This window comes from Camponotus floridanus, unplaced genomic scaffold, assembly GCF_003227725.1.
Source record: "Camponotus floridanus strain SB8 unplaced genomic scaffold, Cflo_v7.5 scaffold65, whole genome shotgun sequence".
Taxonomy (NCBI): Eukaryota; Metazoa; Arthropoda; class Insecta; order Hymenoptera; family Formicidae; genus Camponotus; species Camponotus floridanus.
This window is the reverse complement of record NW_020229825.1, coordinates 406,367-421,905: the sequence shown is the minus strand read 5'-3', so window position 1 is coordinate 421,905 and position 15,539 is coordinate 406,367. Positions and strand designations below refer to the sequence as shown.

The window sequence follows — 15,539 nt, the reverse complement described above, 5'->3', positions numbered from 1 at the left end:
AATTAATAAATGTATCATATGTTTCGTACTTTTGAGATCCACAATTATGGATCTATCACGGACATGAATCAATTGGTCGTTTTACCGTGGCAGCGAAAAGTGGATCCGGCCACGTAGTACCGCCGGCCGTAAAATGGATCCAGTTAGCGCCACTTTATGGCGAGGAAAAAGCGTTCCGTGAAAAAGGGCAGCGTGACCCCTCTCAGTCTTCTCTCTGCTCTGGCAGTAGGATTAATGGATTAAAGCTAACTTAAAAAATTGACCAATCACAGTCGAGTATTCTCTTAGTGCTTGACTGTGATTGGTCAATTCCTTATGTTACAGCTTTAATCCATTAATCCTACTGCCACTGTAGACGACGTGTCATCGACGTGGCACGTGGGACGTTGTCACTCGTCAATTGTCGGTTGTCGACAGTTGTTGATCAGTTGCCGGATTGGAGTTGTCAGTCGTTCGTGGAAGGTTGGAACGAATTTTTTCTGTGATCACGATATTCTATCGTAAATAGTTGTGATAAACAATTGTCGCGTTCAAGAGAAGGACTCGTGAAAAATGAACAAGATCTTCTTTTCGTACGCTTTAGCGAGCGTAATCATTTCCGTGGCTTTCGCCACAGATAAGGTCTGTCTGAAACCCGAAATCGTTGCCTCGTCGTACGTGACAGAAGACGCGACGGTCCTCACGAACGTCGCCTTCACCATGCAATTCGTGCTAAAATGCAGCAACGGTGTAAAAGGAATCAGTCTTTACGCTGAGGTCGAGGGCAAGTTATTACCGGCGGCTAGATTGAGTGCTGATAATAAATATCAGGTAACATGTCAACTGACCAGCCTGGATTTTAGTACAAATTAATTGAGTCAAGAAATACAGGGGGTCTGTTCTCTTCAGATGTACTTCTGCGCTAGTGCAATAAGTTAGAATGAGACAAACTTACTTTCTTTCACTCTAACTAATTGCACTAGTGCAGCAGTGCAGCTGAAAAGAACATTCCCAGGGTGTTTCAGAACCTAACCTAATTCGTACCATCCATTTAAAAATTAGAGAAGTGGTTATTTAAAAAAAGTAAAAACATTTTCTTTATAAATCGGGTGCGCTCTATTGAATGGTGATATTTTCAACTTCTGGTTCCGGTCGGAAATAGGCGATTCAGACCGGAAGTGTATTTTTTTAAATGGGACCCTCTATTTTTCATTGCATATCCTTGTAGCTTACCTCGAGAGCTTTCCAAAACACTATAATAAATTATTTCTCCATGCAATACTTTTCGAGTTATGAGGCTTGAAATAATTTCTTAATTTTACATAAATCATAAAATATCTTGTAAAATATTCATTTTTTGATTATCTTACCTTAATTCTTTTAAGTACAAAATAATGAGAGAAATCAATTGGTATAAAGAAAACACATAGTTGTTTTTAAGAAAAAAATATGTAATTTGCAATTAACAATTCCATATTTTTTCTTAAAAACAACTATATGTTTTCTTTACACCAATTGATTCCTCTCATTATTTTGTACAGAAAAAAATTAAGGTAAGATAATCGAAAAATGAATATTTTACAAGATATTTTATGGTTTATGTAAAATTAAGAAATGATTTCAAGCCTCATAACTCGAAAAGTACTTCATGGAAAAATAATTTATTATAATGTTTGGAAAGCTCTCGAGGTAAGCTACAAGAATATGCAATGAGAAATACAGGGTTCCATTTAAAAAAATGCACTTCCGGTCTGAATCGCCTATTTCCGGCCGGAACGAGAAGTTGAAAATATCACCATTCGATAGAGCGTACCCGATTTATAAAGAAAATGTTTTTATTTGTTTGAAATAACCACTTCTCTAGTTTTTAAATGGGTGGTATGGGTGGTCTGAAACACCCTGTATATTCGTGTGCATTAAACGAATATTGTAAATAAAGTCTTAATTACAAGAATAATGCAATTGATATTTTGTAACTCTTTCTCTTCCTTTAAAATTGACAGTGAAAATTAATCATCAAGCGTAGTACATATGTTTGATATATATTATAATGTATTGTGTATGTCATAGATATCTTGGACGGAAGATATTAAGAAAGCGAGATCTGGCGATTACTACATAAAATTATATGATGAAGACAAGTATAACGCTGTTCGTAAAGCTATCAGAAATGGAGAGAGTAGTGACAGCGTGAGTCCTTTGGCGGTAGTTGTTCTCAACAATCCAGGTGTATATCTCGGTCCTTGGGTGAATTCTGAATTTTTGGCTGCTTTCTTAGCTAGTTTTGTATCTTATTCGGCGTTTTCTGCGAAGTACAAACTTCTAGCGTAAGAAATTTTTGTTATTAAAAAATAAAATACTTAAATATAGCAAAAAGGAAAAGATTATTTATTCTCAGATCTCACATGCGCTATAAAATAACTTTTTCTTTTTTTATTTTTTTTTTATCTTTATATTTATTGTGAAGAATAATAATATAATTGCAAGGAATGTACCAAAATTTTATTATCCACATTTAAACTAGATATAATAGTTATCGAGTTTTTTTTATAAATATACCATTAATTCTAATTTTTATATTTTATACATTAATCAAATTTTCAATCTTACTTTAGATAACAAAACTACTTTAAATTGTGAAACTTTCCATCGGATATAATTTATGTTTAGTCTTGGCAAAAATATTGTGAAGTTAACAAAATAATATTAGATATATTACAATATATTTAATATATATTGTGTGGCGGCGGTTTCCCAAATAGGTGTTTCCAAGATGGTGGATATTTTAAATTATCACTATTTGTTCCTAATACACGTATCCATTGATTTAAATAGCACACCAGGGCTACCGCATCCGCGATATTATCTCCCTCGGAGCAGAATTTGAACAAGATGGCACAAGGAATATCGGCATGTGACAAAAAGTTAAATATACTCTTTGCGAATCCACCTCCTGGTATCTGTAACTTTCCCTCTTGCCTTGTATCAGATGTAACTTTTGGTTTATGCGAAATCCAACTGAGATCATCGAAAAGCTGTCCATTTTCAGATTGTATGCCAGAAGAAGCGACATATCTCAATTTAAGATGCTGTGGCTGGATATCTCTCTTCTCGTAATCGTAGCTGCTTGCAAGAATTATTACCTGTAGGAGAGAAGGGAAATGGACAATATTATATTTCATCAAAAAAACATATATGATACATCGGCAAAGTGATACATTACCTTAGCTATTTTTCTTTCAATGACAAATCGCACCAGGTGATCGAAAAATCCGGTTAACTCTCCCACATATGGCGAACGAATTTGCAGGACGACGACACATTCCTTGACTCCCACATAAATGTCAATCGCCGTGATAAGCTCGCTCGAGCCTTCGTGATAAGCATTTGCGCCGACAATAGGCACAAACGCCGGGCTGAAGATCTGTCCAATTTTTTGAAGGTTAAGATTGGAAATGAGCAAGTCGACGGATAATTGGCCGACATTTCCAACCGCCACTGACGGCAAAATAAGGGTATAATTTTGCAAATTAATATCCTCCATTAATCTAATCATTTTTTCCAGTTATCTTCTTATGTCAAAACGAGAGCCGAATATTCTTGCAAAGTAATGTGATGTCACAAATACAAATTATCCTGTCACTAATGTCAGATTAGATTAGGTTAGGTTAGGTTAGGTGTAAATTTCCCCTGCTCTTTCTACGCTTGGATACTTTGCTTCTTCCCTTTCTCTCCAACTCGAATATATTGGGCGTTAAAAAAGTCTGGACACGGTCGAATATCTCGATAAGAAAAAGTTTTGTTAGAAAGTGTTTCAGACAAAAGTTGTACGGCTTCGAGGGGGACATAACATGGTACCATTGGTTTGACCTTGAAGAGTCCATTTAAGAAATTGAAGGTGACCTTCATGTGACCTTCAAATAACCTTCAAGGCCAATGGTGCCATGTTATATCTCTTTCGAAGCCATACAATTTTTGTCTGAAACACTTTCTAGTAAAACTTTTCCTTATCGAGATATTCGACCACAGACTTTTTTAACACCTTGTATATCTGTCTTGTTTCAAGTACAGATAGTTTTAATTGGGTGCTTTCCATTTAGCGACACAAGTCGACACAAATGTCATTCTATCTTTTTTCAATGAATAACAATAAACAAAGATAGAATGACACTTGTGTCGATTTGTGTCGCTAAATGGAAAGCACCCATTGTCATTGAGCAAATTTGTCATTATTGGCCGTTTTCGGTGGACTCAACAGTTGGGCAACATTATTAAATTTTCCGATGTAATTCGATGCTGATTGGCCGATCTGAAAGTAGAAACCAATCACGTTCGATTGCTACCTAGCGCTTGAGTCACGATTGAGTTTGCTGAACGGCCATTGGTTCAAAGACGTAATCCTCCAAAGGCTGATGGCAGAGAACTAGACGTGAGCGCTTACGTCTGTCGTAGTCGTGAAGTAAGACAGAGAAAAACGTATGTCGTACAAGGCCATTGTGACATACGTTTTTCTCTGCCTTACTTTACGTCCACGACTACGACAGACATCTAGTTTTCTGTCATCAGCCAAACGCATAATTCTCCTGTCACAAATTCCCTATCGATCAGCCAATCGGAGTATTTGTCAATCTTGTTTCCGCATTACTCACGCGACTTTTTATGTACATACTTTAGATTTCGTGGCGAGGGTGTACGGACGTGATAGTAAAGTTAATAGTTCGATGAGATCGTATTATCACGAAGCTGTCAGATTGTTTTAAGGCGATTGAGAATCCGAGTGACACGATATGATGATCGGTGCTCACAGATGAAACGCGAGGACAGTTTCCCTTAAAAATGGTAAGCCCGCAAAAATCCACCTGTCTCGGATGAGCTGCAAAGATAACCTCACGTAAGGGACGGAAAATTACGTGCTCGTGAAAAAGGGGGGAAACTTCAAGGCGATAGGCTCCCGAGATATGATTTTTTCGAATTTTCGCTTGCGTTATCGCGCAAGTTTTCCGACTTGCTCCGTGAGAAACATTTGTAGCACTTGCACGTTTTTCACAGACGGAGAGAGACTCTGTCATATGGTGGCATGTCGTTGCTGTGTGCTGTTTTATTTTTTCCTAGTCTGATCCGAAAGCGTTTTTTGTGCGCGTGTGACTTTGGCTTGTCAATACTGTCAATTTGGCACGCAGTGTATAATCGGTATTTTCAACCAATTTCCTTTTGTACAAGAAGATGCAAGTCACGGAGATAATCGTCGACATAGATATATAGAGAAAAGGATAATATTTTTTATAATAGATTCATATCACGTTGTTACTGCTAATTGGCACATTCGTATAATCTACAGGGTGGCCCCGAACGTTCCAGCCAGACTTTGAGATCTTATAGGAAATTTAATTCTGAAGAAAAAATTTCCTATAAACATGGGTCGAAAAATTGCTTCCTTAAAGCCCGTATCTGACAATGCAATTTTTCGTGCAACTTATTGCAGCGACTTAATTGCCGCAACTTAATAGTTGCAGCAATTATTTGAATGTTGATCACACTACTAGACAACTAAAATAAGGTTAACTGAACTATTGCCAACTACAGAACAAAATATATTAAATAAGATTATGTTGGTACAATATATAAAATATTGTTGTCTCTTTTTAAAGCAAATATATATGTAACATATAAAATACAAGACTTATATTCTAAATTCTCTAAAAATATTACTACAATTGCATACAACTAGTTGTCAGAATTAGGACTGGATCTAAATCTTGTGCAATCATTGCAACCAAATTGCTTTTCAAAATTGCATAGTGTGATATAGAAAAAATTGCTGCAATTTATCACAGCAATCAAATTGAAGAAAGAGTAAAAGATGAAAAGAAAATGAAATAATATAAAAAAAGTTAGTTAAAAAAAATTATTTTATTTTCATAAAAGAAAAAGATTTTTACTTTTTATCGTTTTTTTCAAGAAATTTATTTAGTTTCATTTTCTTTTTATTTCATTTTCTTTTCACCTTTTGCTCTTCCTTCATCAGAGGTTTTTGAGCGATAACTTTTTACGGAAGCGACTTCGCCCCGATATTTTTCTCGTCTACATCTCTTCAGGGGGAGAAAGGGGGTTTATAGAATTCTCAAAAATGAGAATCTATATCTTGGTAAATATATCAAGTAAAACATATGTCTCGCGCACATTTAAATTTTCGCGAACAATTAAAAATTTACGCATTACCATCCACGATGGCTGTTATTCGCTAGTTTCTTATCGTGTTGTTTAAATACATATAGAGCCTAATTCCTTTCAATTTTCTTAAGGAAGCATTTTTCGACCCATGTTTATAGGAAATTTTTTGTTCAGAATTAAATTTCCTATAAGATCTCAAAGTCTGGCTGGAACGTTCGGGGTCATTCTGTATAACAGATGAAGTGTCATTTTTAATTCTGTGTATGTGCCACGTTAAAAATTTGCTATTTTAATTATATCGTGCAACATCCATTTGTAGGATTGAAGAAAATTAAAGCAAAGTAGCTTAGTAGTGTTATACATGGCATTATAACTTTCAATTTCCTCTCATATTCTTAATAATAAATTCTTAATAATATATTTATGAATAAAGAAACAATATTTAAAAAAATAATATTTTACTTGTATAAAATTAGATTGTCACGATGTCATGGAGAAGTTTCCACTGAAGGGTACAACGTTCTTGAACTCTACAATCCCTCACTCAAATGCAAACGCTGTTACAACATATCATTCGGTTGATGCAAAGGTATGCTTCATTTCAGTCTGCATCTTCTTGTCTTATATTATCTTGCTATTATATAGATATGAATCAATATTTTTTTAACATAAATATACAGGGTGTATCAGACCACCCGTGCCATCCGAATATCTCAAAAACCGAGAACGGCAGACACAAATGTTTCCTACAAAAGTTGTAGGGTTTCGAGTAACGCATTACATAGTAATATTAGTATGACCTTGAATAGCATTGTCAAAATCATGTAAAGATCACCTTCAATTTCTTAAATGGAATCCCCCATTTTTCATTACATATCCTTATAGCTTATTTCGAGAGCTTTCCAAAACACTATAATAAATTATTTTTCCATCAAGTACTTTTCGAGTTATGAGGCTTGAAATCATTTCTCAATTTTACATAAACATATTTTTACATAAAATTTACATAAAATATCTTGTAAAATATTCATTTTTCGATTATCACATTACCTTAATACTTTTATGTACAAAATAATGAGAGCAATCAATTGATGTAAAGAAAACACAATTGTTTCTAAGAAAAAATATGTAATTTACAATTAACAATTCCATATTTTTTCTTAAAAACAACTGTACGTTTTCTTACACCAATTGATTCCTCTCATTATTTTGTACATAAAAGTATTAAGGTATGATAATCGAAAAATGAATATTTTATAAGATATTTTATGGTTTATGTAAAATTAAGAAATGATTTCAAGCCTCATAACTCGAAAAGTTCTTGATGGAAAAATAATTTATTATAGTGTTTTGACAAGCTCTCGAAATAAGCTACAAGGATATGTAATGAAAAATGGGGGATTCCATTTAAGAAATTGAAGGTAATCTTTACGTTATCTTGACAACGCTATTCAAGGTCATACTAATATTACTATGTAATGCGTTACTCGAAACCCTACAACTTTTGTAGGAAACATTTTTGTCCGCCGTTCTCGGTTTTTGAGATATTCGGCTGGCACGGGTGGTCTGATATACCCTGTATATAAATGTTATTTTATTTTTTTAACAATCTCACATATCTTACATGTGTTCCTTGTATATTGTTGCATGTTAAAAATTGTCAAAAAAAAAGTTGATAAAGTATCTTTCATTCTTTGCATTAAAATTCAATTCTAAACTATGATAGATGATAAAAAAAGATGTAGAGCTTTGTAAAAGCTATAATAACTCTTACTGATGAAAAGTGTACATATATAATTTCCAGAATATAAAATATGGTGATACTACTAATACAGAAGATGTACGACTACGAACCGGAAGACGCGAGACAAATTTAAGCAGCGATGATGACATGCTAGATATCAATCATCCCATGTCTCATCATTCAGATAACAACATGTTATCAGATTGTGTTCGCATTGATGATGCCTCTTCCCATAGTAAGTTATTTACAAGTTTATTTTTGTTTATTTTATTAATGTCACAAACACATATTACACATCCGTTATTGGATGGGTATTGTGTAAAGTATTTTTATTTACTTTTAGCAAATGTTATAAAGAAACATGCAGGAAACTTTAAAATGTTAGCCATAAATCCATTTTTACAACTCTATTATATCTATCTTATTATATCTCTATTAAAAATTTTAATAGTTGTATAAACTCTATTGGTCCAATATATATCCCCTAGTTTGAAAAATATCATCATATGTTACTTCCTGTTGAAGAAACTTGAGGAATGTCTGTTGATCTATCCATCTAATGTGGTGACGCCTATTCTTGAGTGATACCAGTTAGAAAAAATTGAATCAAATTTCTTATTATTCACGGCATATCATAGTGACAAAATGTGTAAGTTAGCACAAATAATGCCAGTATATTTTCCTAAATAATATAAAGATATAAAGAGAGATACAATCGCAAGATAAATATGATATACAAATAGATATATCAGTTCTTATGTATTAATCAATTTGCAATTTGTTTTATGAAACAAAATTATTTTCTTGATAGAGTTTATTTAGTTATATTAAAAATATATTTTATTTAACTTTATTAAAAATAGACTGATTTTATGCATAAGTCTATTATGATTTCTTTGTCTCTTTAGCAAAATAAAATAATGTGTGTGTGTATACAAAAATTATATTTTTAAAATTAAAGTTTATATTTATAATTGCCTTGGGAAAAAAATACACACATACATATATACATACATATATGAGATAGACTATAATGGAATTATTCTAAATATTTTTTCCAACACAATTATAATAGACTTAACTTACTCTTAAAAAACCAAGAGCATTTACATCATTGTCTTTTTTTGCAGAAATTTATATTATTATATTTTTAACTGTGAAATTGCTACATTTAATGTGTAACTTTAAATAAAGTAAGATATAAAAATATGCTAAATATTTTCATAAGTTATTTTGCTATTTTAGAATTCAATAATTATATTTTTGTACATATTAATAAATTTTATAAAAGGTTTATTTTTACTACTGGAAAAATATTTGCAGTCTTCTCTACAGTTATCTTACATTCAGAATATTTAGGACAATACTGTTTACACAATAATTAAATATCTACATGCACTAGATAGAATAGATTAAACATGCTACAATTCTGAGAAGTTCCATTACACACGCAAAATATTTTATTTATTTCCGCCATGAATTTTTCTAATTTATTTTATTAGTTTCAGTTGATTCTGATGACATACCCGGCATCGGGCAGTATGATGATTTTCATACTATCGATTGGCAACGGGATATCGCGCGAGATCGAATGCGGCATCGTTATATCGTGAAGAAGAAACACGATTCTATCTGGGGTCTGATAAAAGGAGCTCACGATGCATGGTCCGGATGGCTGTGCGTATTACTAGTCGGATTTTTTACGGGTGTGGCAGCTGGTGTTATAGATATTGGCGCTTCCTGGATGACAGATCTGAAATTCGGTATCTGTCCGCAAGCTTTTTGGTTAAATAAGGAGCAATGTTGTTGGAGTTATAACGAAACTACATTCGATGGCGGAAATTGCTCACAGGTTAGTTGTATAATTTTCCAATGGCAGTGGTTAATTTTTTTCTCAATTCGATCAATGTATATAATGTATTTAATTTGTATATACAGGGTGTCCCATTTTAACTTGGACAGTAAAATATCTCAAAAATTAAGCCTAGCAAACAAAAATGTTTCAGACAAAACTTGTATGGTTTCGAGGGGAACATAAGATGGTACTATTGGTTTGACTTTGAAGAGTTATTTGAAGGTTACATGAAGATCACTTTCAATTTCTTAAATGGAACCTACATTTTTTCATTACTGTAGCTTCATTCTTGTAGCTTATCTCGAGAGCTTTCCAAAACACTATAATGAAATATTTTTTCATTGAGTACTTTCGAGTTATGAGGCTTAAAATCATTTCTTAATTTTACATAAACCGTAATATATCTAGTAAAATATTCATTGTTCGATTATTTTGCTTTAATACTTTTATGTACAAAATAATGAGAGAAATCAATTGGTGTAAAGAAAACACATAGTTATTTTTAAGAAAAAATATGGAATTTGCAATTAACAATTACACATTTTTTCTTTGAAACAACTATGTGTTTTTTTTTACACCAATTGATTTCTCTCATTATTTTGTACATAAAAGTATCAAGGCAAGATAATCGAAAAATGAATATTTTACTATATATATTACGGTTTATGTAAAATTAAGAAATGATTTCAAGCCTCATAATTCGAAAAGTATTCAATGAAAAAATATTTTATTATAATGTTTTGGAAAGCTCTCGAGATAAGCTACAAGAATAAATAATGAGAAAATGTAGATTCCATTTAAGAAATTGAGATGACTTTCATGTGACCTTCAAATAACTCTTCAAGGTCAAATCAATGGTCCCATCTTATGTCCCCCTCGAAACCATACAACTTTTGTCTGAAACATTTCTGTTTGCTGGGCTTAATTTTTGAGATATTTTACTGTCCAAGTTAAAATGGGACACCCTGTATATATATATCTTTTTTTGCAGTGGTGGACGTGGCCCGAGGTATTCAGTCAATCAAAAGACGGTGCAGGACCTTATACAATTTCTTACTTATTTTATACAGCATGGGCCCTTCTATTTGCGGCGCTTTCCGCATCTTTAGTACGAATGTTTGCACCATACGCTTGTGGTTCTGGAATACCTGAGGTCTATTATTCTCTTATTTTTTAATTTGTTTTTTTTGTTTAAATATTTTTTAAATGAAATTTATTTTTCAGATAAAAACGATTTTGAGTGGCTTTATTATCCGCGGATATTTGGGTAAATGGACACTTATTATTAAATCAGTAGGCCTGATTCTTTCTGTTTCGGCGGGCTTAAGTTTAGGAAAAGAAGGTCCTATGGTGCACATTGCATGCTGTATAGGAAATATATTTTCTTATCTGTTTCCAAAATATGGTAGGAATGAAGCGAAGAAGAGAGAAATTTTATCTGCCGCAGCTGCGGCAGGAGTTTCCGTCGCTTTTGGAGCCCCGATTGGCGGCGTTCTATTTAGCTTAGAAGAGGTTATTATTTGAAAAATTAAACAATATAATCCTATTTCAAAATAGTCTCAATGTTAAGATTAAAAATTATTTTAGCAAGGTTCTAATTCATAATTGCATTACTCTACATCTTTAAGTTATGCTATGTGTAGCAAAATTAATATATATTTGTTTCTTTAGGTCAGCTATTATTTTCCACTAAAAACTTTATGGAGATCGTTCTTCTGTGCTTTAATAGCTGCTTTCGTATTACGTTCCATAAATCCATTTGGAAATGAACATTCAGTATTGTTTTACGTAGAATATAATAAACCTTGGATATTCTTTGAATTAATCCCTTTTGTCATACTTGGTATAATTGGGGTAAGTAAATTTCTTTACACAATTATTGTAAACTATTGAATTTGTAAAAGGCAGTACACATTTAAAAACAAATTTTCTCAACAGGGTATAATAGCAACATTATTTATCAAGGCAAATTTATTTTGGTGCCGATATCGTAAAACTTCAAAATTGGGACAATATCCCGTAACGGAAGTATTGATTGTAACAGTTGTAACGGCAGTAATCGGATATCCTAATCCATATACGAGGATGAGTACCAGTCAACTCATTTATTTATTGTTCAGTCAATGTGGAGTATCGAACGCAGACATGTTATGGTAATTACGAAGAAATAATTAAGATTTTTAGAATACAAATATACAGGGTTCGAACGTTCCAGCCAGACTTCGAGATCTTATAGGAAATTTAATTCTGAACAAAAAATTTCCTATAAACATGGGTCGAAAAATGCTTCCTTAAGAAGTTATCGCTCAAAAACTCTGATGAAGGAACAGCAAAAGATGAACAGAAAATGAAATAAAAAGAAAATGAAACTAAATAAATTTCTTGAAAAAAATGATAAAAATAAAAAATAAAAATCTTTTTCTTTTACGAAAATAAAATAATTTTTTTTTAAATTAATATTTTAGTAATAGCACGTAATAGTAGAAGATGAATAAAGACGTTTTTCAAGAAATTTATTTAGTTTTATTTTCTTTTTATTTCATTTTTTCACCTTTTGCTCTTCCTTTATCAGAGATTTTTGAGCGATAACTTCTTAAGGAAGCATTTTTCGACCCATGTTTATAGGAAATTTTTTGTTCAGAATTAAATTTCCTATAAGATCTCAAAGTCTGGCTGGAACGTTCGGGACCACCCTGTATTATACATATACAGGGTGTCCCAAAAGTCCCGGACCGGTCGAATATTTCATAAACTATGCACTTTAGAAAGAAATGTTTCAGACAGAAGTTGTATGGCTTGAAGGAGGCCATCAGATAGTGGCAATGATTTGACCTTGGAGAGTCATTTGAAGATGACGTAAAGGTCACCTTCAATTTCTTAAATGGAACCCCCCTATTTTTTATTACATATTCGTGTAGCTTATCTCGAGAGCTTTCCAAAACACTAGAATAAAATATTTTTTCATTGAGTACTTTTCGAGTTACTATGAGGCTTAAAATAATATCTTAATTTTACATAAACTATAAAATATCTAGTAAAATATTCATTTTTCGATTATCTTAATACTTTTATGTACAAAATAATGAGGAATCAATTGGTGTAAAGAAAACATAATTGTTTCGAAGAAAAAATATGTAATTTGCAATTAACAATTACATATTTTTTTTTTTAAAAACAACTATGTTTTTTCTTTACACCAATTCAGTCCTCTCATTATTTTGTATATAAAAGTATTAAGGCAAGATAATCGAAAAATGAATATTTTACAAGATATTTTACGGTTTATGTAAAATTAAGAAATGATTTCAAGCCTCATAATTCGGAAAGTACTTAATGAAAACTAAGTTAATTATAGTGTTTTGGAAAGCTCTCGACGTGAGCTACCAGAATATTTAATAAAAAATAGAGAGTTCCATTTATGAAATTGACGGTGATCTTCATGTGACTTTTAAATGACTCTCCCATGTCAAATCATTGCCACTATCTGATAGCCCCCTTCAAGCCTACAACTTTTGTCTGAAACATTTCTTTCTAAAGTGCATAGTTTATGAAATATTCGACCGGACTTCTGGGACTTTTGGACACCCTGTATATATATATATACACACACACACACACACACATATATATATATATATATATATATATATATATATACATATATATATATAATAATGTTAAATATATAAATTATTGGAGAATTATCTTAATAGTGACTACAATAGAAATTTTACCGCTGTGAAATCCGCAATCGAGATTGCCGCTGCTGGTCCGGGAGTCAAGAATGCTATATGGCTACTTGTATTGGCACTGATATTGAAACTCATTATGACGATATTCACGTTCGGCATGAAAGTACCATGTGGTTTGTTTATTCCGTCTTTATGTCTCGGGGCGATAATGGGTCGTATTGTGGGTATAGGAATGGAGCAGCTCGCATACAATTATCCTCACATATGGATGTTTAGCGAGGAATGTTCTATGGGAGTCGATTGTATTACACCTGGATTGTACGCAATGGTTGGAGCAGCCGCTGTTCTCGGAGGTGTGACCAGAATGACTGTCTCTTTAGTCGTCATTATGTTTGAGTTAACTGGCGGCGTCCGGTACATTGTACCTTTAATGGCTGCGGCCATGGCAAGTAAATGGGTTGGCGATGCACTCGGAAAACAAGGAATCTATGATGCTCATATCGGTTTAAACGGGTATCCATTTCTAGATAGTAAAGACGAATTTCAACATACGACTTTGGCGGCAGATGTCATGCAACCTAAGTAAGTTAAATGATACAAGCGCATTTTTATATATTCATATATACATATTTATTTATTTATTTATTTATTTAATCATTTATTTATTTACATATATATTTTCTATTTACAGACGAAACGAAGCTCTTCACGTGCTTACTCAAGACTCAATGACAGTTGAAGATGTGGAGAACTTGCTTAAGGAAACTGAGCATAATGGCTTTCCCGTAATAGTTTCTAAGGAATCTCAATATCTCGTTGGTTTCGTTTTACGACGGGATCTTAATCTTGCCATTGCTAATGCCAAGAGGATGATAGAGGACATCAGCAGGCAGTCATTAGTTATTTTTACTAACGGAAATAATATCCAAAGCCATTCGCCTCCGCCTTTAAAGTTAAAGAAAATCTTAGACATGGCCCCTATCACTATTACAGATCAAACTCCCATGGAAACTGTAGTTGATATGTTTAGAAAATTGGGATTACGTCAAACTCTTGTTACACATAACGGGTATGTATATATGGATAATATAATATATATATTATATAAAATATTATATAAAATTTATATATATTAACATATATTAAATATATAAATTTATATATTAACTACATGCTAATATGTTAACATATTATATCTTTTTAAACTAATATCGAGATATTACTTTTACGCAGGCGACTTCTAGGAGTAATAACAAAAAAAGATGTTTTGAGGCATGTGAAACAGCTCGACAATGAAGATCCAAATTCTGTTTTATTTAATTAAATAATGCGCATTGCGACAGTCAATTTAAGATTCAATTTAAGATCAATCTGATTCAACATAGTAGCATAATAACGAGCAACACACGCACGCGCGCGCGCGCGCGCGCGCACACACACACACACACACACAGAGAGAGATACACACACACATACATACATATATATCACATAAGAGATAATTTATATTAATTTAATTAAAATGTATTTTATCTACTCTGTCAATATCTCTATCTGCACACTTAAATCATTAAAACGCAGTATGTAACTAGAGAAAAGGAAATAAGCGTGTAATAGGCTAATAAATTTGTATATTCATCTTTGTTTGAATGAAATAGGAAGCTTAAGATTTTATATCTGATTGTACATTCTGATTGTACATTCTAGTTGTTTAGCAAAATTTTATTTTTCATATTGTAGTCGATAACAAATCATTATATTGACAGTTCGTGATATAAATATACATAATTATGTAAACTTTTTTTTTGCAAATTACAGGCATTAAAATTATAGGAGATGTATACAAAAATAATATATATAATATTGTTATCATATACACTTTTCTGAATGGCATTAAAATTAAATTAATATATATTATATGGAATATTCTTATATAATAGTAAGTTAATGATAAATATTAAATTATAGATAATTGTTGCCACTTCCTGTGACATACTTCATCCTTACATAAATTTCATAATTAAATTAGATTTGCTATCATACTTAGGAATCTTAATTTGTTTTATCCTTCTGTGATTTTCATCGATTTTGATTTCCG

The 15,539-nt window shown here is 32.3% G+C and overlaps 3 protein-coding genes across 5 annotated transcripts; 2 read left to right on the top strand and 1 right to left on the bottom strand.

Moving 5' to 3' along the window:
* The first annotated feature begins 354 nt into the window (after positions 1 to 354).
* Positions 355 to 2,379, top strand: LOC105249311 (translocon-associated protein subunit delta). Its single transcript, XM_011254678.3, has 2 exons — positions 355 to 810; positions 2,050 to 2,379. Exons 1-2 carry the CDS (start codon positions 553 to 555, stop codon positions 2,308 to 2,310), a joined length of 519 nt encoding a protein of 172 aa, XP_011252980.1. The 5' UTR covers positions 355 to 552; the 3' UTR covers positions 2,311 to 2,379.
* Positions 2,380 to 2,599: 220 nt separating this feature from the next.
* Positions 2,600 to 3,924, bottom strand: LOC105249310 (proteasome assembly chaperone 2). Its single transcript, XM_011254677.3, has 2 exons — positions 3,203 to 3,924; positions 2,600 to 3,122 (listed from the first exon to the last, which is right to left on the bottom strand). Exons 1-2 carry the CDS (start codon positions 3,533 to 3,535, stop codon positions 2,706 to 2,708), a joined length of 750 nt encoding a protein of 249 aa, XP_011252979.1. The 5' UTR covers positions 3,536 to 3,924; the 3' UTR covers positions 2,600 to 2,705.
* A 709-nt stretch (positions 3,925 to 4,633) lies between these two features.
* Positions 4,634 to 15,136, top strand: LOC105249309 (H(+)/Cl(-) exchange transporter 3). 3 transcript variants are annotated; one of them, XM_011254674.3, is made up of 11 exons: positions 4,634 to 4,818; positions 6,627 to 6,739; positions 7,955 to 8,129; positions 9,397 to 9,746; positions 10,741 to 10,902; positions 10,974 to 11,261; positions 11,421 to 11,603; positions 11,688 to 11,902; positions 13,463 to 14,023; positions 14,133 to 14,510; positions 14,675 to 15,136. In XM_011254674.3, exons 2-11 carry the CDS (start codon positions 6,641 to 6,643, stop codon positions 14,763 to 14,765), a joined length of 2,502 nt encoding a protein of 833 aa, XP_011252976.1. In that variant the 5' UTR covers positions 4,634 to 4,818; positions 6,627 to 6,640; the 3' UTR covers positions 14,766 to 15,136. The 3 variants fall into 3 exon arrangements, with proteins under 3 accessions (XP_011252976.1, XP_011252978.1, XP_025269099.1); XM_011254676.3 differs by lacking the exons at positions 4,634 to 4,818; positions 6,627 to 6,739 and adding an exon at positions 8,420 to 8,543 and having other exon boundaries at positions 7,989 to 8,129; XM_025413314.1 differs by lacking the exons at positions 4,634 to 4,818; positions 6,627 to 6,739; positions 7,955 to 8,129 and adding an exon at positions 8,407 to 8,543.
* Positions 15,137 to 15,539: the final 403 nt, after the last annotated feature.

Bases quoted from the DNA above. Each gene is read 5' to 3' on its own strand.
- LOC105249310 (XM_011254677.3), bottom strand. From the start codon at position 3,535: ATGATTAGATTAATGGAGGATATTAATTTGCAAAATTATACCCTTATT. The intron at 3,123-3,202 runs GTAATGTATCAC...TCTCTCCTACAG, and splicing joins TTGAAAGAAAAATAGCTAAG to GTAATAATTCTTGCAAGCAG.
- LOC105249309 (XM_011254674.3), top strand. From the start codon at position 6,641: ATGGAGAAGTTTCCACTGAAGGGTACAACGTTCTTGAACTCTACAATC. The intron at 8,130-9,396 runs GTAAGTTATTTA...TTATTTTATTAG, and splicing joins TGATGATGCCTCTTCCCATA to TTTCAGTTGATTCTGATGAC. The intron at 10,903-10,973 runs GTCTATTATTCT...TTTATTTTTCAG, and splicing joins GTGGTTCTGGAATACCTGAG to ATAAAAACGATTTTGAGTGG.
- LOC105249311 (XM_011254678.3), top strand. From the start codon at position 553: ATGAACAAGATCTTCTTTTCGTACGCTTTAGCGAGCGTAATCATTTCC. The intron at 811-2,049 runs GTAACATGTCAA...TGTATGTCATAG, and splicing joins GTGCTGATAATAAATATCAG to ATATCTTGGACGGAAGATAT.